Here is a 26,746-nt window from a genome sequence, read left to right as displayed (position 1 = left end):
GTATTGTCTTCAGCATTATGATCGCAGAGCACAACTTCACTGCACATGAGCCTTTACAAATGTAATTAAAAATACCTTTGGTCATATTGCAATGGAAGTTAATGTAAAATCCTTGAAACACACTGCAGCTCCAGTGTCACCTCAATGTACAGTTTGAGGGTTTCACTGATTTCCTAAACAGCTTGGAAACATGTACAGTATCACTGACAAAACTGAACAACCTCTTTTCAATAAATGCTAAACCAGTCTTACATTCTGTTGGAAAAGGAATTCTACAATGCAGTTTTTTTTAATGTAGACAAAAACTTTATCTAAATCAAACATTCAAAATTTGTTTCTGCAGTGATACACTTAATAGATTTATTTTCACTTTAGTTTCTTTGCGTTCATTTGTTACTGTTTAAATGTTAACATTTAAAGAACAAAATGTCAATCTTTTATATAAAGCATCTCAAATTTTGAAAGCGGTTCTTTATCATATCAGTTGTTGCTTTAAAACCTTTGACAGGTCATCTTCCTGCTTGAGATGGTTTGATTTTGAGGAGTTTTCAGTTTTCAACAAGAGTCACATTTCACTGCTGACTTTTCTTTCACAACGACACATATCAGATGGACACACTGAACAGTGGAAATCAACAATGCTGAACCGTATGAGTATGTGAAGCAGGTTTACCTCTGTTGACATGAACCTTCTCTGACAAGATCAGAGGTTGACTGGCAGACATATTTTATAAGCTTCTGAAAGGCCCTTAGTTCTCCGGTCAAGGCCATCTCACATCCCTGGGGGCCTTAATTGCTGTATGTCGAATTAACTTGATGTTTTCACTTCACAAAACTTCCCTCAGCCTATGTCCACCGTCATAATTATCTTAGATTTTATCATATTTCAGATTTGATGTTAACATGGAACATAAAGTAAGTATGAAGGATGAATACTAAGTTGAAATGAGTATTTGGTAAAGATGATGTCATTTTTAAGAGTTCAAATATCAGCCAAGTTTAAAATAAATAAATAAATAAAACTTCTTGAAGAAGTTCTCTTGCTCTTGTGATTACAAACATTGATCCGGAGCGCAAAAATAAAATAACTGGCAGATGCCTTCCCAAATCTTTTGTGCACTTTGGAAAGCCTTCTTTCAAATTGTGATCTGGGGCTCTATAAAATTGACTTTTGCATCTCTTTGTACTTGTTGGACACATGATATTTAGAGAATATATTTACATTTCTGTTTATCCACTGGACACACCCAAAACTTTTTTTGCCCTGAACACACGAGCATGGTTCCCGAAGCCCTAAAATCAAAGGGCACGCCCCCGAAATTGCCCCGGTGACCCCCTTGTGCTCCAGACAGCTTGGGGACCCCATCAGGTCTGCTTCGCCAGATCGGGCCACCGTTCAGCATATCGGACAGAGGGCGCCTCTACCCGATGAGGGCTTGATTTCAAGACATCGTCCCCATACAGGTTCAGGGGGCTTCAGAGACCCTGTCAGCCCATTCTGCCCTTTCTGCCTATGTGCCCTCCTGAGCTCTTTTCAGCCAGAGACACAAAAATTTAAGTTTGTCCGATCAGCCCCAAACGAATGATTAACTGATGAACTATTCACCTTTTGTTCTTTTGCAACCACTTAAGGCCCCAATTTTGATTTCAGGCTGAATTTCGATACCAAAATTGCACCAGGCGATCATAGTGAGGTTCTGAATCAAGTGCAGTCGGTTGAATTTGAATTCTGACATTGCAAAAATGCAACCGGGTATCTGAAATCATTGGAGAGGAGGTGGCAACCTGATATGCAGGATTCAGATTCTTTGGGTGGATGTTGGATGCTTGTACAACTTTGAGATCAATTGAACCTATTTTGGTTGAAATATGAGGCTGTACGTTGCATATACTTTCACAAAAAAGGTTCTGCGGATGAAAGCTTGGATGTACCATAGGTTCACCACTGTCACACATTGTATCGAACCTCTATAGCTGTATTAACATGCTATAGAAAAGAGTCACATTAGCTTACAAAATTTGTATGTAAAAGTAAGTCAAGAAACAAATAAAAACTGCCTTCATTTTCACTCTTTAGACATTACATTAGAAATAAAACACATTCAAATTATACAAATATTTAAGTCAAAGTCAAAATGAAAACCTCAGCGTTACATCTAATGAAGTCACGGTCAGAATGACTAAAGATTGGGATTCTTTATCCAAACTGTGAGTCTAAAGTATCAAATTTTCATGTGCCAAGAAAAAGTTTTAACTTTGTGGAGGTACATTTGCTTTTATAGCCCATCATGTTTTCCCCCAGTTCATTATTTACTGGGGATGGAAGCAGTTTGACATTCAAGGATTACCTCTGTTGATGTGAACCTCCTCCAGCCAGACTGGATGTGGACTGACACATTTTCACAAGCTGACTCAGGGGCCCCTGGTACTCCAAACTTTGTTGTATTGCTGAACAGCCACTAGGCAACTGCTGCTGTATACTTGATATCAAAATGACCATGCAGGTTGCCACTATTTGTGTCAACTCACTGTGCTTTTGCTTTCATCTGTTTTTATTTATTTATTTGTCAGGCAGCTGTATTCTGGATATGATTCCAAGTTGGAAAAATAACTTTTAAAATATTAGCACTGGATCTTACTTTGTAAGGGCAGGAGTTAAATCATGGCCAGGTTGAAGGAACATCGGATTTATTTTTGGTACATTTCATAAATGCTTCTATAGCAGTTTTCTTTGTTACTGAGAGAGTCACTTTTCCCAATTGTGATTCTTTTTTTTTTTTCTTTTCAAATTTAAGAAAGTCATAAGGGATTCACAAGACACAATGCAGCACCATCTGGCTGTGATGTGGAGGATAAAAACTAGTGCATGCACGTATTTCATGTCAACTGATTCTTGAATCGTTTAGAAGAGATATTAACAATGAAAACAGTTACTATTAAAAATAAACTAAACTAATTGATCTCTTCAAACCAACAATATGCCTGTTAGACCCCATGCCAACTAAGCTGCTCAAAGAAGTTGTACCCCCACTTAACACTTCCCTTCTAGATACGATCAGTCCGTCTCTAATAACAGGCTATGTATCACAGTCCTCTAAAGTAGCTGGAATCAAAACTCTCCTTAAAAAACCTACTCTTGATCCAGAGGTTTTGGGCAACTATATACCGATATCTAACCTTTCCTTTCTCTCTAAGATCCTCATGAAAGCAGTGGCCAATCAGCTATGAGACTTTCTACATAGTAAAAGTCTACTTAAGGATTCCCAGTCTGGTTTTAGAGCTCATCACAGCACAGAGATGACGCTGGTCAAAGTCACAAATAATCTTGTGCTTGCATCAGAAGAGGATCTTGTCTCTGTACTCGTATTGTTAGACCTCAGTGCTCCATTTGACACCATTAACCACCACATTTCATTCCACAGACGTGAACACTCAATTGGCATTAAAGGAGCTGCATTAAGCTGGTCTCATTCATATTTATCAGATTGAACTCAGTTCGTTCATGTTAATGATGAATCATCCTTGTACGCAAAGATTTGTCACAGAGTTCCCCAAGGTTCTGTGCTCTGACCAGTACTATTCACCTTACATTTTCTTCCTGCTGGCGATATGAAAAATACATTCATTAGTGTTTCACATATACCAGGCACATTTAGTGTGTATTATTTCCCTTGCTTCCAGACATTGGTACGATATGTTTGCTTTTCATGCTCAGTGCCTCTGATCTCAGAAGACACTGGAAAAACTTCTTTGCTGTAAGCGTCCCATTGAAATGTTTCTGCAATTTAATGATTCTTATTATTTTCTTATTGTGTACTGTGTCACATCCTAATTTTAGACATGAGGTTTAATTCACTAAGAAATATTCTTTTACAGCAAGCTTGGAGCATTAAGGACAAAAACAGTTAAACATACTCTTTGGATAATGTGCAAAGGAAAATGCATCAAAATGAAAACACATCCATACAATATGTAATACTTATGGCATGGTGTCGTGTAATTATACTTGAGACAACTATGACCTATTAGCAGTTAACAGCAAAACATTAAGGGATACAGATCACCTAGTTTGTCAAACTTGAACACAGACAACATATTGGCATAGCCATCAGTCTCACATAACTGGAAGAATGAGCTGAGCCCATCAAGCACTTCTTTGTGCAGAGGCCACCACGATGCTTGCAAATCTCTTTGCTTATTGACCTACAAGCAAATTCTATGAACCCCACCTACATGCTGTTTTGTGTGAGCTTTCTTTAAGTATCAGATTTTATAAGATATAAGACCAAGGCAGTTGGGTATGTGCTACTCACTATCACAATAAGGACATTAAATTCTTCACTTTAGGTTTGCCAAGTTTTAACATGACTTTACATTCGATTTAATGCCATCATTTCACTTGTGACATGTTATTTTTTTTTGCTGAATACATTCAAAATTTTTTCTCTGACTGCTTTGATTTGCAGTCCGTAGATAACAGCGTTCATGGAAGGAGGAACAATATGGAACAAGATGGATCCAATCTTCCTGTGATCTGATAAGCCAGGGAAACGATGGAGGAGGATGATGATGCCACCTGACAAGAGCAGGATGATGTACACAGCCAGGTGTGTGGCACAGGTCTGAAAAGCTTTGTTACTCATAGCTCTTGTTGTCAGACACACCATGGCGATCCTCATGTAGGTGAGAATCACGCTGCACAGGGACACGGCCATTGTGCCCATGGCGATGATGAGGCCGTAAATGTGGTTGATAACAACATTTTCACAAGATAGCTTGAACAAGGAGGGATTGTCACAGTACGGGTTGAGTACAACCCTTCTGCAGCGCGACAGGCGGGTGCTGAGTCTCAAAAGGATACCAACCATAAGGAAAGCTACCCCCCAGGCGCCCACTGAGAGCTTCACCACCATCCTGTTGGTCATGATGGTGGTGTATCGGAGAGGGTTGCAGATGGCCACGTATCGATCAAAGGCCATGACTACGAGTACAGTGTGTGAAGTGCCTCCGTGAGCGTGAGCACAGAAGGCCTGAACTACACAGTCATTGTAATGAATGTACCGGTCATTGCTTGGAATTAAAATGTCACCCAGCATGCGAGGAATAATGGACGTAGACCCGAAAACATCATTAATACTCATGTTGCATAAGAGCAGATACATGGGCTCATGGAGGCTCCTCTTTGTGAAAATCAAAACCACCAGGCCAATGTTGGACACCAAAATGAAGATGTAGATGATGAAAAGGAGGAAAAATGCTGGAATGGTGAACCTTGGGCCAAGCTTTAATCCCTCCAGCTGTAGAACGTCCATATCGATCGTTTGGTTCTCCATTCTGCAGGGAGAGGATCATGGATGGAGAATTCAGTCAACACTGAAATCAAAACCTCATCTAGTCATGCTGCTAATCAAAATGTCAGTAATTTCTGAGCTGGTAAATGAGTGCAGCTCTGAAATGGAAAGCAGCAAATTTGAAAAATTTTCTTTTGTGCGAAAGTTTCTCGAAATGACAAAAACCCATTTACACTGAACTCTAACCAATGTCTTGAAGATAATTTGAGGTTTTTCCTTTCAAAGTAGGGATTTAAGAGTTTAATATACATCTGTTTTTTTCCACATCGTCAGTCTTTTAATCTGAACTGATATTTGTGTTCATGTTCTCATGATTTGCTGCCATCAATGAAAAAAAAAAAACCTGATGAAAAACCATGACTCTTACTCCTAGCTAGGAAAGCAACCTCTGTCCTCACAGTATCACTTTACATTGTTTTAGACACTTACCACTTGCTGAATGTAGCCTACGTGCTGCTGAGAAAACACATAAAACAAACTGTCTTCAAATTTTCAAAGAATGAACACTAGCTCTTTTGTCAGCACTGTTGCATGAAAGCTTTAAGTCTGAAACCGGAGTCATGAGTATTGTCTTCAGCATTATGATCGCAGAGCACAACTTCACTGCACATGAGCCTTTACAAATGTAATTAAAAATACCTTTGGTCATATTGCAATGGAAGTTAATGTAAAATCCTTGAAACACACTGCAGCTCCAGTGTCACCTCAATGTACAGTTTGAGGGTTTCACTGATTTCCTAAACAGCTTGGAAACATGTACAGTATCACTGACAAAACTGAACAACCTCTTTTCAATAAATGCTAAACCAGTCTTACATTCTGTTGGAAAAGGAATTCTACAATGCAGTTTTTTTTAATGTAGACAAAAACTTTATCTAAATCAAACATTCAAAATTTGTTTCTGCAGTGATACACTTAATAGATTTATTTTCACTTTAGTTTCTTTGCGTTCATTTGTTACTGTTTAAATGTTAACATTTAAAGAACAAAATGTCAATCTTTTATATAAAGCATCTCAAATTTTGAAAGCGGTTCTTTATCATATCAGTTGTTGCTTTAAAACCTTTGACAGGTCATCTTCCTGCTTGAGATGGTTTGATTTTGAGGAGTTTTCAGTTTTCAACAAGAGTCACATTTCACTGCTGACTTTTCTTTCACAACGACACATATCAGATGGACACACTGAACAGTGGAAATCAACAATGCTGAACCGTATGAGTATGTGAAGCAGGTTTACCTCTGTTGACATGAACCTTCTCTGACAAGATCAGAGGTTGACTGGCAGACATATTTTATAAGCTTCTGAAAGGCCCTTAGTTCTCCGGTCAAGGCCATCTCACATCCCTGGGGGCCTTAATTGCTGTATGTCGAATTAACTTGATGTTTTCACTTCACAAAACTTCCCTCAGCCTATGTCCACCGTCATAATTATCTTAGATTTTATCATATTTCAGATTTGATGTTAACATGGAACATAAAGTAAGTATGAAGGATGAATACTAAGTTGAAATGAGTATTTGGTAAAGATGATGTCATTTTTAAGAGTTCAAATATCAGCCAAGTTTAAAATAAATAAATAAATAAAACTTCTTGAAGAAGTTCTCTTGCTCTTGTGATTACAAACATTGATCCGGAGCGCAAAAATAAAATAACTGGCAGATGCCTTCCCAAATCTTTTGTGCACTTTGGAAAGCCTTCTTTCAAATTGTGATCTGGGGCTCTATAAAATTGACTTTTGCATCTCTTTGTACTTGTTGGACACATGATATTTAGAGAATATATTTACATTTCTGTTTATCCACTGGACACACCCAAAACTTTTTTTGCCCTGAACACACGAGCATGGTTCCCGAAGCCCTAAAATCAAAGGGCACGCCCCCGAAATTGCCCCGGTGACCCCCTTGTGCTCCAGACAGCTTGGGGACCCCATCAGGTCTGCTTCGCCAGATCGGGCCACCGTTCAGCATATCGGACAGAGGGCGCCTCTACCCGATGAGGGCTTGATTTCAAGACATCGTCCCCATACAGGTTCAGGGGGCTTCAGAGACCCTGTCAGCCCATTCTGCCCTTTCTGCCTATGTGCCCTCCTGAGCTCTTTTCAGCCAGAGACACAAAAATTTAAGTTTGTCCGATCAGCCCCAAACGAATGATTAACTGATGAACTATTCACCTTTTGTTCTTTTGCAACCACTTAAGGCCCCAATTTTGATTTCAGGCTGAATTTCGATACCAAAATTGCACCAGGCGATCATAGTGAGGTTCTGAATCAAGTGCAGTCGGTTGAATTTGAATTCTGACATTGCAAAAATGCAACCGGGTATCTGAAATCATTGGAGAGGAGGTGGCAACCTGATATGCAGGATTCAGATTCTTTGGGTGGATGTTGGATGCTTGTACAACTTTGAGATCAATTGAACCTATTTTGGTTGAAATATGAGGCTGTACGTTGCATATACTTTCACAAAAAAGGTTCTGCGGATGAAAGCTTGGATGTACCATAGGTTCACCACTGTCACACATTGTATCGAACCTCTATAGCTGTATTAACATGCTATAGAAAAGAGTCACATTAGCTCACAAAATTTGTATGTAAAAGTAAGTCAAGAAACAAATAAAAACTGCCTTCATTTTCACTCTTTAGACATTACATTAGAAATAAAACACATTCAAATTATACAAATATTTAAGTCAAAGTCAAAATGAAAACCTCAGCGTTACATCTAATGAAGTCACGGTCAGAATGACTAAAGATTGGGATTCTTTATCCAAACTGTGAGTCTAAAGTATCAAATTTTCATGTGCCAAGAAAAAGTTTTAACTTTGTGGAGGTACATTTGCTTTTATAGCCCATCATGTTTTCCCCCAGTTCATTATTTACTGGGGATGGAAGCAGTTTGACATTCAAGGATTACCTCTGTTGATGTGAACCTCCTCCAGCCAGACTGGATGTGGACTGACACATTTTCACAAGCTGACTCAGGGGCCCCTGGTACTCCAAACTTTGTTGTATTGCTGAACAGCCACTAGGCAACTGCTGCTGTATACTTGATATCAAAATGACCATGCAGGTTGCCACTATTTGTGTCAACTCACTGTGCTTTTGCTTTCATCTGTTTTTATTTATTTATTTGTCAGGCAGCTGTATTCTGGATATGATTCCAAGTTGGAAAAATAACTTTTAAAATATTAGCACTGGATCTTACTTTGTAAGGGCAGGAGTTAAATCATGGCCAGGTTGAAGGAACATCGGATTTATTTTTGGTACATTTCATAAATGCTTCTATAGCAGTTTTCTTTGTTACTGAGAGAGTCACTTTTCCCAATTGTGATTCTTTTTTTTTTTTCTTTTCAAATTTAAGAAAGTCATAAGGGATTCACAAGACACAATGCAGCACCATCTGGCTGTGATGTGGAGGATAAAAACTAGTGCATGCACGTATTTCATGTCAACTGATTCTTGAATCGTTTAGAAGAGATATTAACAATGAAAACAGTTACTATTAAAAATAAACTAAACTAATTGATCTCTTCAAACCAACAATATGCCTGTTAGACCCCATGCCAACTAAGCTGCTCAAAGAAGTTGTACCCCCACTTAACACTTCCCTTCTAGATACGATCAGTCCGTCTCTAATAACAGGCTATGTATCACAGTCCTCTAAAGTAGCTGGAATCAAAACTCTCCTTAAAAAACCTACTCTTGATCCAGAGGTTTTGGGCAACTATATACCGATATCTAACCTTTCCTTTCTCTCTAAGATCCTCATGAAAGCAGTGGCCAATCAGCTATGAGACTTTCTACATAGTAAAAGTCTACTTAAGGATTCCCAGTCTGGTTTTAGAGCTCATCACAGCACAGAGATGACGCTGGTCAAAGTCACAAATAATCTTGTGCTTGCATCAGAAGAGGATCTTGTCTCTGTACTCGTATTGTTAGACCTCAGTGCTCCATTTGACACCATTAACCACCACATTTCATTCCACAGACGTGAACACTCAATTGGCATTAAAGGAGCTGCATTAAGCTGGTCTCATTCATATTTATCAGATTGAACTCAGTTCGTTCATGTTAATGATGAATCATCCTTGTACGCAAAGATTTGTCACAGAGTTCCCCAAGGTTCTGTGCTCTGACCAGTACTATTCACCTTACATTTTCTTCCTGCTGGCGATATGAAAAATACATTCATTAGTGTTTCACATATACCAGGCACATTTAGTGTGTATTATTTCCCTTGCTTCCAGACATTGGTACGATATGTTTGCTTTTCATGCTCAGTGCCTCTGATCTCAGAAGACACTGGAAAAACTTCTTTGCTGTAAGCGTCCCATTGAAATGTTTCTGCAATTTAATGATTCTTATTATTTTCTTATTGTGTACTGTGTCACATCCTAATTTTAGACATGAGGTTTAATTCACTAAGAAATATTCTTTTACAGCAAGCTTGGAGCATTAAGGACAAAAACAGTTAAACATACTCTTTGGATAATGTGCAAAGGAAAATGCATCAAAATGAAAACACATCCATACAATATGTAATACTTATGGCATGGTGTCGTGTAATTATACTTGAGACAACTATGACCTATTAGCAGTTAACAGCAAAACATTAAGGGATACAGATCACCTAGTTTGTCAAACTTGAACACAGACAACATATTGGCATAGCCATCAGTCTCACATAACTGGAAGAATGAGCTGAGCCCAACAAGCACTTCTTTGTGCAGAGGCCACCACGATGCTTGCAAATCTCTTTGCTTATTGACCTACAAGCAAATTCTATGAACCCCACCTACATGCTGTTTTGTGTGAGCTTTCTTTAAGTATCAGATTTTATAAGATATAAGACCAAGGCAGTTGGGTATGTGCTACTCACTATCACAATAAGGACATTAAATTCTTCACTTTAGGTTTGCCAAGTTTTAACATGACTTTACATTCGATTTAATGCCATCACTTCACTTGTGACATGTTATTTTTTTTTGCTGAATACATTCAAAATTTTTTCTCTGACTGCTTTGATTTGCAGTCCGTAGATAACAGCGTTCATGGAAGGAGGAACAATATGGAACAAGATGGATCCAATCTTCCTGTGATCTGATAAGCCAGGGAAACGATGGAGGAGGATGATGATGCCACCTGACAAGAGCAGGATGATGTACACAGCCAGGTGTGTGGCACAGGTCTGAAAAGCTTTGTTACTCATAGCTCTTGTTGTCAGACACACCATGGCGATCCTCATGTAGGTGAGAATCACGCTGCACAGGGACACGGCCATTGTGCCCATGGCGATGATGAGGCCGTAAATGTGGTTGATAACAACATTTTCACAAGATAGCTTGAACAAGGAGGGATTGTCACAGTACGGGTTGAGTACAACCCTTCTGCAGCGCGACAGGCGGGTGCTGAGTCTCAAAAGGATACCAACCATAAGGAAAGCTACCCCCCAGGCGCCCACTGAGAGCTTCACCACCATCCTGTTGGTCATGATGGTGGTGTATCGGAGAGGGTTGCAGATGGCCACGTATCGATCAAAGGCCATGACTACGAGTACAGTGTGTGAAGTGCCTCCGTGAGCGTGAGCACAGAAGGCCTGAACTACACAGTCATTGTAATGAATGTACCGGTCATTGCTTGGAATTAAAATGTCACCCAGCATGCGAGGAATAATGGACGTAGACCCGAAAACATCATTAATACTCATGTTGCATAAGAGCAGATACATGGGCTCATGGAGGCTCCTCTTTGTGAAAATCAAAACCACCAGGCCAATGTTGGACACCAAAATGAAGATGTAGATGATGAAAAGGAGGAAAAATGCTGGAATGGTGAACCTTGGGCCAAGCTTTAATCCCTCCAGCTGTAGAACGTCCATATCGATCGTTTGGTTCTCCATTCTGCAGGGAGAGGATCATGGATGGAGAATTCAGTCAACACTGAAATCAAAACCTCATCTAGTCATGCTGCTAATCAAAATGTCAGTAATTTCTGAGCTGGTAAATGAGTGCAGCTCTGAAATGGAAAGCAGCAAATTTGAAAAATTTTCTTTTGTGCGAAAGTTTCTCGAAATGACAAAAACCCATTTACACTGAACTCTAACCAATGTCTTGAAGATAATTTGAGGTTTTTCCTTTCAAAGTAGGGATTTAAGAGTTTAATATACATCTGTTTTTTTCCACATCGTCAGTCTTTTAATCTGAACTGATATTTGTGTTCATGTTCTCATGATTTGCTGCCATCAATGAAAAAAAAAAAACCTGATGAAAAACCATGACTCTTACTCCTAGCTAGGAAAGCAACCTCTGTCCTCACAGTATCACTTTACATTGTTTTAGACACTTACCACTTGCTGAATGTAGCCTACGTGCTGCTGAGAAAACACATAAAACAAACTGTCTTCAAATTTTCAAAGAATGAACACTAGCTCTTTTGTCAGCACTGTTGAATGAAAGCTTTAAGTCTGAAACCGGAGTCATGAGTATTGTCTTCAGCATTATGATCGCAGAGCACAACTTCACTGCACATGAGCCTTTACAAATGTAATTAAAAATACCTTTGGTCATATTGCAATGGAAGTTAATGTAAAATCCTTGAAACACACTGCAGCTCCAGTGTCACCTCAATGTACAGTTTGAGGGTTTCACTGATTTCCTAAACAGCTTGGAAACATGTACAGTATCACTGACAAAACTGAACAACCTCTTTTCAATAAATGCTAAACCAGTCTTACATTCTGTTGGAAAAGGAATTCTACAATGCAGTTTTTTTTAATGTAGACAAAAACTTTATCTAAATCAAACATTCAAAATTTGTTTCTGCAGTGATACACTTAATAGATTTATTTTCACTTTAGTTTCTTTGCGTTCATTTGTTACTGTTTAAATGTTAACATTTAAAGAACAAAATGTCAATCTTTTATATAAAGCATCTCAAATTTTGAAAGCGGTTCTTTATCATATCAGTTGTTGCTTTAAAACCTTTGACAGGTCATCTTCCTGCTTGAGATGGTTTGATTTTGAGGAGTTTTCAGTTTTCAACAAGAGTCACATTTCACTGCTGACTTTTCTTTCACAACGACACATATCAGATGGACACACTGAACAGTGGAAATCAACAATGCTGAACCGTATGAGTATGTGAAGCAGGTTTACCTCTGTTGACATGAACCTTCTCTGACAAGATCAGAGGTTGACTGGCAGACATATTTTATAAGCTTCTGAAAGGCCCTTAGTTCTCCGGTCAAGGCCATCTCACATCCCTGGGGGCCTTAATTGCTGTATGTCGAATTAACTTGATGTTTTCACTTCACAAAACTTCCCTCAGCCTATGTCCACCGTCATAATTATCTTAGATTTTATCATATTTCAGATTTGATGTTAACATGGAACATAAAGTAAGTATGAAGGATGAATACTAAGTTGAAATGAGTATTTGGTAAAGATGATGTCATTTTTAAGAGTTCAAATATCAGCCAAGTTTAAAATAAATAAATAAATAAAACTTCTTGAAGAAGTTCTCTTGCTCTTGTGATTACAAACATTGATCCGGAGCGCAAAAATAAAATAACTGGCAGATGCCTTCCCAAATCTTTTGTGCACTTTGGAAAGCCTTCTTTCAAATTGTGATCTGGGGCTCTATAAAATTGACTTTTGCATCTCTTTGTACTTGTTGGACACATGATATTTAGAGAATATATTTACATTTCTTTTTATCCACTGGACACACCCAAAACTTTTTTGCCCTGAACACAAGAGCATGGTTCCCGAAGCCCTAAAATCAAAGGGCACGCCCCCGAAATTGCCCCGGTGACCCCCTTGTGCTCCAGACAGCTTGGGGACCCCATCAGGTCTGCTTCGCCAGATAGGGCGCCTCTACCCGATGAGGGCTTGATTTCAAGACATCGTCCCCATACAGGTTCAGGGGGCTTCAGAGACCCTGTCAGCCCATTCTGCCCTTTCTGCCTATGTGCCCTCCTGAGCTCTTTTCAGCCAGAGACACAAAAATTTAAGTTTGTCCGATCAGCCCCAAACGAATGATTAACTGATGAACTATTCACCTTTTGTTCTTTTGCAACCACTTAAGGCCCCAATTTTGATTTCAGGCTGAATTTCGATACCAAAATTGCACCAGGCGATCATAGTGAGGTTCTGAATCAAGTGCAGTCGGTTGAATTTGAATTCTGACATTGCAAAAATGCAACCGGGTATCTGAAATCATACAACAAGATGGATGCCAACTTCCTGTGATCTGATAAGTGAGGGAAGCGATGGAGGATGACAATGATGGATCCTGACACAACCAGGATGATGTACACGGCCAGATGGGTGGTGCAGGTCTGTAGCGCCCGGCTGTTCACCACCTTGTTCTTGCTGAGCACACACACAGCAGCAATTTTCAGGTAGGTAAGAATAATGCTACCAATGGAGGAACCCAGCAGGACCACCCTGTAGCCGAGGCCATAGATGTTATTAATGAGGACACTTTCACAGGACAGCTTGAACAAGGAGGCGTTGTCACAGAATGGGTTGAATATAATCCACCTGCAGCGTGACAAGCGGATGCTGAGCCCCACGAGGATCAGCACCATCACCAAGGAGACCATCCAGGCAGACGCTTTACTACCATCTGGTTGGTCATGATGGTGGCATAATGCAGGGGGTTGCAGATGGCCACGTGGTGGTCAAAGGCCATGATCATAAGCACAGTGTGAGAGGCACTTGCATGAAGGTGAGCACAACAAGCCTGAATAACACAATCTATGTAGTGGATGTACCGCTCACTGCTGGGAATAAAAATGTCACTCAGCAACCGAGGAATGATGGCTGTGGCCCCAAAAACATCATTAATACTCATGTTGCAGAAGAGCAGATACATAGGCTGGTGGAGACTCCTCTCCCTGGTGATCAGGACTACAAGGCTGATGTTGGACACCATGATGAAGATGTAGATGAGGAGCAGGAGGATGAAGGTGAGAATGGAGGACTGGGGGTTGACCTTTAACCCCTCCAGGAGCAGAATATCTGTACTTAAATTGTGGTTCTCCATAGTGCAGAGGGTTAATTTAAGCCTGAGATAGAGCAAAATTTTAATGAGACAGAGAATTTTATAAATGGTATTTAAAACTAGATATACAAAAACAACACTGTTTTGAAGATAACTGGATATATATAGTAATCCACACTAACAATGGAACATTGGGCTTCTCCAACTGATTTGCAGTGGCAGCTAAAAGGTCTGTTATCCATTCAATGCAAAAAATTTGAAATGGAGGTGGAAACTATTTTTAATATGCATAATTGATCATATTAAAAATAATTTTTTGCCATCTGGAGATTGAAAAACAGCAAAAAACACAGCAAAATGCATGTTTGTCTTTGAAATCTAAAAGTAGTTTAAATGATAGCTGAATTATTCATTCAGAACATTAGTTATAGCACCTTTCAAAATAAAATCCCACTGCAATTACAAACAATTACAACAAAAAATCATCACGAAATGAAAGTTCTGCCATTTATGTCAATATGATGTACAACATTAGAATCAGAATCAGAATTCCTTTATTAATCCCTGGAGGGAAATTCTTGAAATTAACCCTCTCTCTCTCTGTATCTTTCTGCAGGTATCTCTCCGTCCAGATCTACATGCTGACCTGCAACCAGCCCTCTGACCCAGTGTCTGCTCGCAACATCTGCCTGTCGTTCTTCTATGTAGTGCTAGTATAATTAACTTAAACAACATATCAGCTAAAAAGCAAATAAATACAATACATAGTTTTTCAGCATTCTAATTAAAACAATCTGTCATGTTTGTCCTTTGTAATATATGATGTTTATTGCATGTATGTTTCTCTCTCTCTCTCTCTCTTTCATCCTCTCTGTCCTGTCTACCTCTTCTTCTCCTCCTTCACCCAGCCGACTATCAGCAGGATGGTTCTCCCTTGTGAGTCGGGTCCTGCTCAGGGTTTCTTCCTGTTAAAAGGGAGTTTTTCCTTGCCACTGTCTGCTTGCTCAGGGGTTCAGGCTCTGGATTTCTGTAAAGCACCTAGAGACAATTTTGATTGTAAAAGGTGCTATATAAATAAAATTGAATTGAATTGAACAAACAACATTAAAAATAAAACTAGGCAAACAATAAGACATTTTGCAACACTAATTAAAAGAGTCATGTTAACATGGGAAGGCTACAATAAGAGAAAAAATAACACTGTAGCTTCAAATTAACTTGTTTAGTCAATGAATATTGAAGTACCCGCTGCACACACATCCATCAGTCACTGTGTGTGAATGCACCAGTAAGCAATTGTAGAAAAAAAAACAGTTGATTGTTGAGTCCTCTTCACTGGTCAACAAATGCACATCAATACAAAATGTCAGTATTTGGCGAACTCTGACACACAAAGCAAAACAGGAAAGTAAAATGCTGAAAAATTAAGGGCATCCAGGCAGAGGGCGTGATTAGTGATGACTGAAAGGATTCATCTTTTGTACATTCTATACATTGTTTTATTAGGAAGGTGCTGCATTGTGCCTTTAAATATAATTACTTTAAACTATGTATTTCTGAAATAAAGGACTTTTCTGGTTTCAGTTTTTTATTTTTGTTCAAGATTTCATTTGATCTACTGTACATACCATTTTATAATAACACAATTTTAATGGTTTTTATTTTCAAATGCTGATTTATGGGTTTCACACAATGCAGCAAATAATAAACATTCATAAAGATTCTAATCAAATGGGTAACTTTTGATAGCAAAAGACATTTATTCCTGTTCATATAAAATATCTAAAACATAAGGAAAGCATTTTAAGAATCGTACTGACTACAAATGCTTTGTCCACATTAGTTTAAACAAAAATATCTAAGTATATAATAACACTGATAAAATCAGCGTAGTTTCAAAGCCAAACTATGAAGGGTCTTAAAGGTAATCAGAACACATTAGAATCAATTCTAAAGCAGATATGGAGCTTATATAACAAGACTAAAACCGGTGTAATGCGGTCACCTGTAGGTCGTCACGAGATCTTCGTTTAAGTACAAAGCTTTTCTTCAGTGACCACTGCCTGAGACCCTGTGATTGCCCCAGCAAACAAACATAATTTCTAGAGTGTAAGGGTGTGTGTCCCATGCTCACCTCTGTTGATTTAGAGCCAAGGTGGGCTGAGATTTTATATAAGTTGAACAACAGGCCCCTCTGGGGTTTGTTCTAACATGTTTGTCACCAGGTAACTACTGCCCGTCTGCACCAACAAAACCTTCTTTGTGTTTGTTGCAGGTGTTCCCCGGGTTCTCCAGCTTCCTCCCAATAACCAAAGTTCATCATGGGTGCCGAAAGCTCACAGTGGATCCAGTGGATCCTAACTTTACTACACTGTTTATGAACATCAACTTCTCACAGTGAGGCTGAATGAAGCCTTCCTTCTGTTTCTGACCGGTTATTCTGGGACATATTAAATCAATTATGATCTCAGAGCAAAGCTTATTTTGGTGTTTGGACCTTTTGGTGGCCCACTTGGGAGGCCCCATGCACTACTATGTCTATCAAGATCTGAGTTGTTACTCACCAACATGAGTATAAGGCAGGATTTCAGTTCTAACATTTAGCTGAGACTGAAAAGAATAAAAACCAAACTATATGAAGCTAATCAGGCTCAATGTAAGCACATTTAGTAATACTGAGCTGCATGTCACACTTACTGTGTAACATATAAATAACATTACATATAATCTTCTCAAAATATGAATGAAGCCAGGGCCCAGTCTTGGTTTCTTTAATAAATTTTAATCTACTTATTTTCACAATAATTAAACCTTTGAAACTACTTCCTAAGAAGAAGATGAAGATTTACAGATTTTGGGTGGCATGGTGCCGCCTCACAGCTAGAGGGTTCCAGATTCGAATCCTGGTCTGGGTCTTTCTGTGTGGAGTTTGCATGTTCTCCCTGTGCGTGCGTGAATTTTCTCTGGGTTCTCCAGCTTCCTCCCACAATACCAAAAACATGCACATTAGGTTAATGGGCTGCTCTCAAGGTGTGAGTGTGTGGTTGTCTGTCTTTGTGTGTCAGCCCTGTGATTGACTGTTGACCAGTCCAAGGTGAACTCCGCCTCTCACCTGTAGTCAGCTTGGATTGACTCCAAACCCCCGTGACCCTGACAGATAAGTGGTATAGAAAATGGATGGATGGATTTACAGATTTTATGTAAATTACCATTACATTACAGTAAGGGGTGGATTGTGAAACAATGCAATGCAAGCTTAATTTATTACCATAATATGATATACACAGTACCACAGTATTGCAGTTATTTCAACATGCAGATATCAGTTCATCGACTCCTCACATATAGTCATAATTACATCATTTGACTTCCATTAGAGCTACTTTATTGTTATGGAACAGAGTCATAATCCTTTGCCTGACCTCTTTAATCTGTAGCCCATAGATTACAGCATTCAGAGCAGGTAAGGCAACATGTCCCAGGACTGCTGCCACTTTCCTGTGGTCTGACAGGTGAGGGAAACGGTGCAGGATCACAATGATGAAGCCAGACACCAACAGGATGATGTACACGGCCAGATGGGTGGTGCAGGTCTGCAGCGCCCGACTGTTCACCACCTTGTTCTTGCTGAGCACACACACAGCAGCAATTTTCAGGTAGGTAAGAATAATGCTACCAATGGAGGAACCCAGCAGGACCACCGTGTAGCCGAGGCCATAGATGTTATTAATGAGGACACTTTCACAGGACAGCTTGAACAAGGAGGCGTTGTCACAAAATGGGTTGAATATAATCCACCTGCAGCGCGACAAGCGGATGCTGAGCCCCACGAGGATCAGCACCATCACCAAGGAGATCATCCAGGCAGACACCGACAGCTTTACTACCATCCTGTTGGTCATGATGGTGGCATAATGCAGGGGGTTGCAGATGGCCACGTAGCGGTCAAAGGCCATGATCATAAGCACAGTGTGAGAGGCACTTGCATGGAGATGAACACAGAAGGCCTGAATGGCACAGTTGATGTATTGGATATACCGCACAGAGTTTGATATTAAAAGATCTTGGAGTATATGAGGGATAATTATCGTCGCACCAAAAACATCATTAATACTCATGTTGCAGAAGAGCAGATACATAGGCTGGTGGAGACTCCTGCTCCTGAAAATCAAGACAAGCAGTCCAATGTTGGACACCATGATGAAGATGTAAATTATGAGGAGCAGCAGAAAGGCAAGAATGAAGGACTGGGAGGTGACCTTTAACCCCTCCAGGATCAGGATATCCTCCCTGAAAGTCTGGTTTTCCATATCACATCTGTCGCATAACAATCAAGGCTTTTGTTTTAATTGAATCCAGTTATATTTCACTATAACTCTTTATGACTATCTTAATCAAGTTTTCTCAGCCAAATAATATTTCTACATTTAACTGACATGTTATTAAGCAATTTTAGTTTTCTTAATCTGAATTCTTTGAATTCTCCAAGATCCTTTTTGATTCAAGTGGGCTGTTTCTGCCAAACTAAATAAATTCCTCACTTCAATGGCAGTTCATTTTTTCCCAGTAACAGTCACAGTGGTCGGGCAAAGACATATTATCAAATGTTTTGTGTTTGTGTATATCAAAAACCTCAGACTTTACAATCTATAGAGCACACAGCTTCCTCTAATATTAAATAAAGATTTGTCATCTGAGCAGCACAAACACAATTACATTCATGTCCTCCTCCTGTGAAAGAATAAAGGCAGATACAAAAAATAAAACTGAAGCAACCTTTTAAAAAATGGTCAAGATGAGTTATTGTTAAGGTTTATGAAAGATGGTATTGTGGCATCGTCCCCGGCAAAAGATACATTCTGCTCACAACATGCTGCCAAACCTTCTGCTATTTTTGGAAAACATACAACACATTAAGAGCAACTGAAGTGCATGATGAGGTGTCTGCTGAGGGACACACACTGCCTCACACCAGCAATGACAAAACGCACACTTTTATTTGTTTTGTCAGTGGTCGTCACCTGCAAACTGGTAAGCTGTTGCTTGGCAACCACACAGTATGCATTATCATGATCAAGTGTTGGAGGTTAAATGAGTTCAACAGGTTTTACTTCTCTAAATGTATTATCCAGTGAATATTTTAGGAGATTGCTTGTGTGTTTCTGACACACTGTTATCATATAATTCTGATGGCCATGTATATATGATCAATTTGATAACTGTGAATGCACCTCAGTAAGACTGTGGACAGTCTGATCCGCTCCAATAGTGTTAACTGGGTGCTGTCCTATTTTTATTGTTGACTTTATGACTAAGATGATGCACAACAGTGCATGTGCATAAGATATGAGGAGGTTGACAGCAATAGTCTCTTCTCACAGTACAAGCTGCTGCAGAAGTGATAGCTAACCCAGTATCATTAGTACAAAGTTAACACCCACAGCAATCAACAGTCCTGGGTGGTCTTTTCACACTGAGGTACTTTTACAATGACTGCTTGTGTGTATATGATTGTGGCATGTAACAGAGCTGTTTATCTACGTATTTATTAGATTACAAAAGCAAAGAGACTTTGTTAAAAATGGTGAATTCGCTGCTCACGTGTCTCAGGCTGAGTGGTCAGTGTTTGTGTTTGAGGAGTTTCTTTGGAGGGAGGCCTGAAGTGAGGAGGGATTTTTTTTTTTGGGTGCTTTCAAAATCCAGCTACTCTGCTGTTTCTAAAAAAATTGCCACGTGAATCCTGAAATATGTGGACAATAAGGACGGTGTCAAACTCATCTATTTGCCTTGAAGTTGACTGAACAGTGGAGTTCATTCACTTCCTTTTAAGTGTATTTTATTTTGCATCTAAACAAGTAACAATAGCATGACCAAAAATTGGTGCAACAGGCGTATACAGTGGACCCCAAATCAAGAATAAATAAATAAAAAATATTCATCGTTGTAATGAGTTGAGGAACGTGAAAATCTTTTCATATTTAAAGGCCAGGAATCTATTAACAACATATTTGTTAATATTTGATCCATCAATGTCTACTTGATAATGTAAGTAATAGGTTGTTAGCAGAAATGTCAATAAAGGAAAACTTAAAAATGTTCGGGCAAAAAAGCAAAGACAAAGACATTTCTGCTGAATGATGTTTGACATTAAAATGACAGCAAACCCTTTCTGACCTGAAACAATTTTGACAGGAATTTTCGTATCTCTTTAGACTGAACCCCATAAATGATGGGATTCAGGCTACCAGGAATAATATGGAACAAAATGGCAGAGAGTTTTCTGTAGTCTGAGTACTGAGGAAAGCGATGCAGGATGATGATGAGCATTCCACACAAGAACATAACTAGGTACACAAAGAGATGGGTGCTGCAGGTCCTCAGGGCTTTACTGTTTAAAGACTTGTTCTTACTGGTCAGACAGACTACTGTAATCTTAGTATAGGTGAGAACCATGCTGCCTATAGAACCTGTGAACAGGACTACAGTGAAAGTAAGACCATAGACATTATTGATAAACACACTGTCACAGCTGAGCTTAAACAAGGACGCATTGTCACAGAAGGGGTTTGTTATCAGAGTCTTGCATCGGTTGAGCCGTATGGTCAGACCGAGCAGAATCCCCACCAAAATGAAGGCCACACCCCAGGCTGCAACTGTCAGCTTAATCACCATTTTGGTGGTCATTATGGCAGCATAACGCAGTGGATTGCAGATAGCCATGAATCTGTCAAAGGCCATAATCATGAGCACAGTGTGAGACGTGGTACCAAACATGTGGGTGGTGAACGCTTGGACCACACATTCATAATAACTGATGAGGCGCTCAGAGGGAGGCCGCAACAAGTCTACAAGCAAACGAGGCACCATGATAGAGTTTCCTATGATGTCATTGACTGGCAAGTTGCAAAAAAGAAGATACATCGGCTGATGAAGGCTCGTGTCAATGAAAACTAGGACTACAATGCCTACATTGGCTAATATAATAATCAGGTAGGAGACAAAGAAAAAGAGAAAGATGGGATACATGGAAACTTCAGTGATCTTTAATCCCTCCAGCTGGAGGGTAAAGCTGTTGAATGTGTAGTTTTCCATCACCTGCAACAAAACAAGCAAAAGCTGATTTGCCACATGTCAAAGGTCTTTCTACAGTAAGACATCAGTGAGCAGTTAAATTTTCTGCACATGCAAAAAGAGGAGGGAGAGCTCAGAAGGTAGTTTATAAAAGATAGCAGATCTCTAAAACTGAAGATAAAATTGAAATTTTAAATAGCTAAATAATTGTAACATTTTAATACTACCTTTTATTTTCTTTTATTTTGCTGCAGCAACCAAATGCCCAGCAGCCACCCTTCTGCCAGAAGACTTCAGCCCTTTGCCTCCACTGTTATAAAGAGGTTTTGTCAAAAGTGATGTAATCTCAAGTCATCGGGTTGGTATCCATAGAGACTGTCAATGACGTCCCTCTGGTGTGTTTACTTGCCTCATTGTCAGATCCAGACTGCTTCAACAAGTTTGGTTTGTCACAGTCACATCATGTGATTTCTGAACTGGTGCTAATTCAAGCCAGAATCAGGCTGCACCTACAAAACTTTATCAAGAAGAGGAAAGGCAATCTATTTGAACCATGGAATTGAATTTTTTTAATTTGGTTTTTCCACAGCCCAGTTCCTCTTGTCATGTACAGTACACGTGGACAGCTATGTGCTGACCCTGACGTAGAAAGACATTTTCTTTCCTTCTTTCCTTTCCTTTGTCTTGAACACGTCTCTTGAGCTTTTGTCTCATGAGCCACAAACCTGTCTCTCAAAAGGTCTCTGCCAGAGCCTGCTACTCTCTGACCTTATTGGCTAGTGCTGTGTTGTTCTTCTGCAAATTGATTCTTTTTTAGAAAAGTAGGCTGTCCACCCTGAATCTGTGGTTGAATAAGTGACTGATGGCAAAGCACTTGCTGGATTAAGACTGGACCACATCCATGGAGGCAATGCTTACCCTTGTCCATTCTCAAAAATTCTTTTGCCCATCAAGGACAGAATGTTCTAATTCTTCAAAGTCCCGCCGAATGGCCAGCAGGCAGATCAAGAATTTTTCATGGAGCAGAGACACCTCGACTGGCTAACGAGATCACCAAGACAATTCCAAGCGGACTGGCCTGCAGTGTTAAAACTGCGAAATGAAATAAGATAAGATAATCCTTTATTAGTCCCATTACTGGGAAATTACAGAAAAAAATGTGTAATGCACAAAAAAGCCCCACTGCCCAGCCTGCTTTTAACCTGATAGTACAATCTCATTCTTCACTGCACATGTCTTAGCAGTGTGGAGAAAAAAACTGGAGAAGGAAACCAAGACAGGACAGAGCTGAAAAGGAGAAATGTTGTAAAGTACAGTGTCACTAATGCTGTAAAATTACAAATATCTTCATGAAAAAAAAGAAAAAATACAGAAGCATAACTATCTACCTTTCTCAAGTTGATTAAATTGAATAATGCTCTGTAGGGAACAGGAGCAGGAATCTATAAAATAAATTCAAGGTGAAGTGTCTCCAGTCATCCACAGCTTCATGATGGTGATAAACATGATGATTACAAAGTCCAGTCAGGGCTCTGAGTAAATTCCAGCTGCAAAACACTCCATGGTCGCAAAAATGTTTTGTTCCTGTCAGTTTTTTTTTTTAATGTGATTACTGCAGTCAGCTGCTGTCTGATGTTAAAGAGCTGCCTTACAGTCGTCTTTGTATTCCTATGTTACAGTGGTGCTGTAATGAGTGTCCTGGAGGCCTCCAAGCTCCCTCCCTCAGTGACCAGCAGGTTAATAGAATTTAATACTGCAGTGAGGCATTCAGGGAACCACTCTGTCTCTGAAGCCTGCAGACTTCTGTCTTTACTCTCTCACTCCATCATCGAACATTCTTTAGTGTGTATTTTTTGATCTTGCTTACACAATACGGTACAGTACATGCACTATAACAAAGTGTGTATTTTCAGGAAGTCTCATCTGTGTAGGGTCAGAGACTGGTCCATGACATGTTTAACCTAGCTTAGCACAAAGACTGGAAATGCTAGTCTAATTGCATCACAAGAGAAAACAGCTGTCATTTCCATCTGTGTCCAGTCTTAGTACATCTCAGAAATCATGGAAGAATCCTTAAGCAGATGAATTTCAGGGAGATGTTTTCAATGGATCATACTGAAGTACTGCTGTGATTTGCACGATCCTTCCTACAAAAGAGTCCTTTACACACAGAATCTTCAGCATGTTGCTATGAGGAAATGCGTTGTCAGTCTTTTTTAAAATGGCAAACAAGAGTAAGGTTGTCGCAGACAGCTAAATGTGCATTAAAGGCTGGACCTTCGCAATGACACACTCACTTGCCTGCTCCAAAATGTCTGTTCTCCAAATGAGTCTGGACTGTTTCAACTGACAAGAAAATAAATGTGTTTGTATGGACCCTTATGTCCCTTCTCAGGACAAATTGTAATAACTTTGTTGATCCTCTGACTTTTCATCTAGCACCATCCCCATCACCATTTTAATAAGTCCAATAGTTTGATTTATGACCATATTATCCATGACTCACATCAGCCTCAGCTGGACTTTGTGTTGACTGATAATCAGTTGTCAGTAGCATGCTGTTGACCACTGGCATGTCAGCATGGTCTTGGTTTTAGAAGTGTTTTTCCTGTTTATGGCCCTGGATGGTAGAAAATAAGCAGCCAGAAGTTTTGCAAGGATGTGAGTTGCTGTAGATCCCAGGAGATTTCATTAGCTCCTCTAATATCTGATAAACATCTATCACCATCCTCTTCTCTTTGTTCCCACTGGACTAATTACCATCAGCAAGTGTTGCTAAATGTTTTGCTGGGAAGCGGCTCACAGTGGATCTCATTAATGAGAAACATGAACTCTCATTACTGTGGCAACTTGAACACAGTGTGATGAAACTGGTACACCACTAGGGGGCAGTGTAGTCCCCAGAGCTCAGAAGTCAATAGTTGAAACTTTGAGTTTCTAACCATAAACAAACACAGCAAGCTCGTTCAAGGTGTGCACTGAACAAACAAGGAGTTTAAGTATACATGTTGTGTCATGTTGTGACATTTTCCGTGTAAGTACGTTCACATCAGCCTACTGAAAATCACATTTCTGAGGCTTTTCAGAAACTAAACTTATCTCTTTTATTTGTATGGTGAAAGGTGAACTGCAGTGTATGTCTTCCTGGTGTCATAACTTTATTCCTACAAGTATAACCGAGATCCGCCTCCTTGGTTGTGCTCCATAATAATAATAATTTTATTTATACAACACTTTTCAAAAAAAAAAACAGAAATCCGTTGAAACCAAGTCACATGCATCAAAATAAATGTTATTTATCCAAAAGAAAAATTAACAGAATAAGATACACAGTATGAAGCTCATCAGCGTGCTGTCCTGAACACAGATTTTACATAAGAAATAACTGAAAATCCCACAAGAATGTTTCATGTCAGTTTCACACTTTAAATGTTTCACATGTTCAACACCAGTTGCACGGCACTCACTGTGTGATGACAGAAACCTGAATCCACCTTTTGTACAGCCTTGTACCTGATACAGTATGATGTCTGTTTGCTCCAGAGTTAAAACACAAATGTCTTATGTAGGGACTGAGGAATAAGCATCTGAGCAGATTGTCAGGGTGGAACAGAACTTTTTAACTCATCTGCAGTGTGTTCAGGCACTATAAATCTCCAGTTTGTTTTCTGACCTCCAGGAAATAAAATGTTGTCAACAGCAGAAATTGAGCTTTTTTTCTCCTAAATATCCACTAAAAGTTCTGGTTTCTGAAGGGTTGCTGTTGAACATGTTTTGATGGATGTAAACAGAAACAGACAAACCCAGTACTTACTCTGCACCCAGTCCATGTGTGGTTCCAGAAAATAAGCTGATTCATTGGATGTGCTGCCATCAGGGTCTTTACTGCATGACAGTCCAGATGTGAGTTGATTTCACATTGTACAAAACATTTTAATGCTCTCTAATCATTCTACATTATTTCCTAATAATTACAGATAATAATGTAATCAATGAAGTGACTGAGATCAAATCTTACTGAGAAACAAACTCACAGATGTGTTCTTGTATTTCTTTGTGACTGTTATGTTTGAGCTTTGCTGTGCAGCATGGCCTCAGAATCAGTTTGTTTGCTGATGGTATGCAATCCATCCATCCATCCATTTTCTTCCGCTTAATCCGGAACCGGGTCATGGGGGCAGCAGCTTGAGCAGGGATGCACAGACTTCCCCTCTCCCCAGACACTTCCTCCAGCTCTTTCGGGTGGACCCCAAGGCGTTCCCAGGCCAGCTGAGTGACATAGTCCCTCCAGCGTGTCCTTGGGGTCACCCTATCCCTAAGGTGGTGCCCCACCACCCTGTGGAGGAAGCTCATTTCAGCCGCTTGTATCCAAGATCTCCTTCTTTCAGTCATGACCCAAAGTTCATGACCATAGGTGAGGGTAGGAACGTTAGATTGACTGATAAATTGAGACCTTCACCTTACGGCTCAGCTCCCTCTGTACCATGACGGACCAATACAACCACCGCATTACTGCTGTCGCTGCACCGATCCGCCTGTCAATCTCACGCTCCCATCTTCCCTCACTTGTGAACAAGACCCAGATATAATTAAACTTCTCCACTTGAGGCAGGAACTCTCCTCCAACGTGGAGGGGGCAGACCACCTTTATCTGGTCGAGAACCATGGCCTCGGATTTGGAGGTGCTGATTCTCATCACAGCTGCTTCACACTCTACTGTAAACCGCCCCAGTGCATGCTGAAGGTCCTGGCTTGAAGAAGACAACAGGACAACATCATCTGCAAAAAGAAGAGATAAAATCCTGTAGTTCCCAAACCAGACACCCTCAGGCCCCTGGCTGCGCCTAGAAATCCGGTCCATAAAAATAATGAACAGGACCAGTGACAAAGAGCAGCCCTGCCGGAGGCCAACATGCACTAGGAACAGGTCTGACTTACTGCCGGCAATGCAGACACTCATGCATGTCAAATGCCTTCTCCAAGTCCACAAAACACATTCCAAGTCGTTCCAAGTCTGTCCGGCTTCCTTCTCCTCCAGCGGATCCAGCTCACCACCAGGTGGTGATCAGTTGACAGCTCAGCCCCATAGGCCGAGACAATTTTTTCAATTCAATTCATTTTATTTACGTAGCCCCAATTCACAACAAAAGTTATCTCATGACATTTTCCAATTAGAGCAGGTCTAGACAAAACTCTTTAATTAAACTGTAATACAGAGAGCCCAACATTCCCCCTTGAGCAAGCACTTGGCGACAGTGACGAGGAAAAACTGCCTTTTGGAAGGCAGAAACCTCAGAGGAGACCCCGACTCAAGATGGGC

At 39.9% G+C, this 26,746-nt stretch overlaps 4 protein-coding genes across 4 annotated transcripts; all 4 read right to left on the bottom strand.

The window, feature by feature from the left end:
• Window positions 1-2,786: 2,786 nt before the first annotated feature.
• On the bottom strand, window positions 2,787-5,349 carry LOC124071205 (olfactory receptor 52N2-like). The gene has a single exon (XM_046411695.1). It carries the CDS (start codon window positions 5,331-5,333, stop codon window positions 4,410-4,412), a length of 924 nt encoding a protein of 307 aa, XP_046267651.1. The 5' UTR covers window positions 5,334-5,349; the 3' UTR covers window positions 2,787-4,409.
• Window positions 5,350-10,323: 4,974 nt separating this feature from the next.
• Window positions 10,324-14,883, bottom strand: LOC124071094 (olfactory receptor 13C7-like). The gene is given in 3 exon segments (XM_046411528.1): window positions 10,324-11,249; window positions 13,572-13,965; window positions 13,968-14,883. Coding segments are annotated over 3 exon segments (1,749 nt in total). The 5' UTR covers window positions 14,398-14,883; the 3' UTR covers window position 10,324.
• A 2,482-nt stretch (window positions 14,884-17,365) lies between these two features.
• Window positions 17,366-19,410, bottom strand: LOC124071251 (olfactory receptor 52N5-like). Its single transcript, XM_046411760.1, has one exon. It carries the CDS (start codon window positions 18,663-18,665, stop codon window positions 17,715-17,717), a length of 951 nt encoding a protein of 316 aa, XP_046267716.1. The 5' UTR covers window positions 18,666-19,410; the 3' UTR covers window positions 17,366-17,714.
• A 998-nt stretch (window positions 19,411-20,408) lies between these two features.
• LOC124071257 (olfactory receptor 146) lies at window positions 20,409-22,069 on the bottom strand. The gene has a single exon (XM_046411770.1). It carries the CDS (start codon window positions 21,445-21,447, stop codon window positions 20,503-20,505), a length of 945 nt encoding a protein of 314 aa, XP_046267726.1. The 5' UTR covers window positions 21,448-22,069; the 3' UTR covers window positions 20,409-20,502.
• Window positions 22,070-26,746: the final 4,677 nt, after the last annotated feature.

The sequence above is a fragment of the Scatophagus argus genome, chromosome 14 (genome assembly GCF_020382885.2).
Source record: "Scatophagus argus isolate fScaArg1 chromosome 14, fScaArg1.pri, whole genome shotgun sequence".
Classification (NCBI taxonomy): domain Eukaryota; kingdom Metazoa; phylum Chordata; class Actinopteri; family Scatophagidae; genus Scatophagus; species Scatophagus argus.
This window is presented reverse-complemented; position numbering and strand designations above follow the sequence as displayed.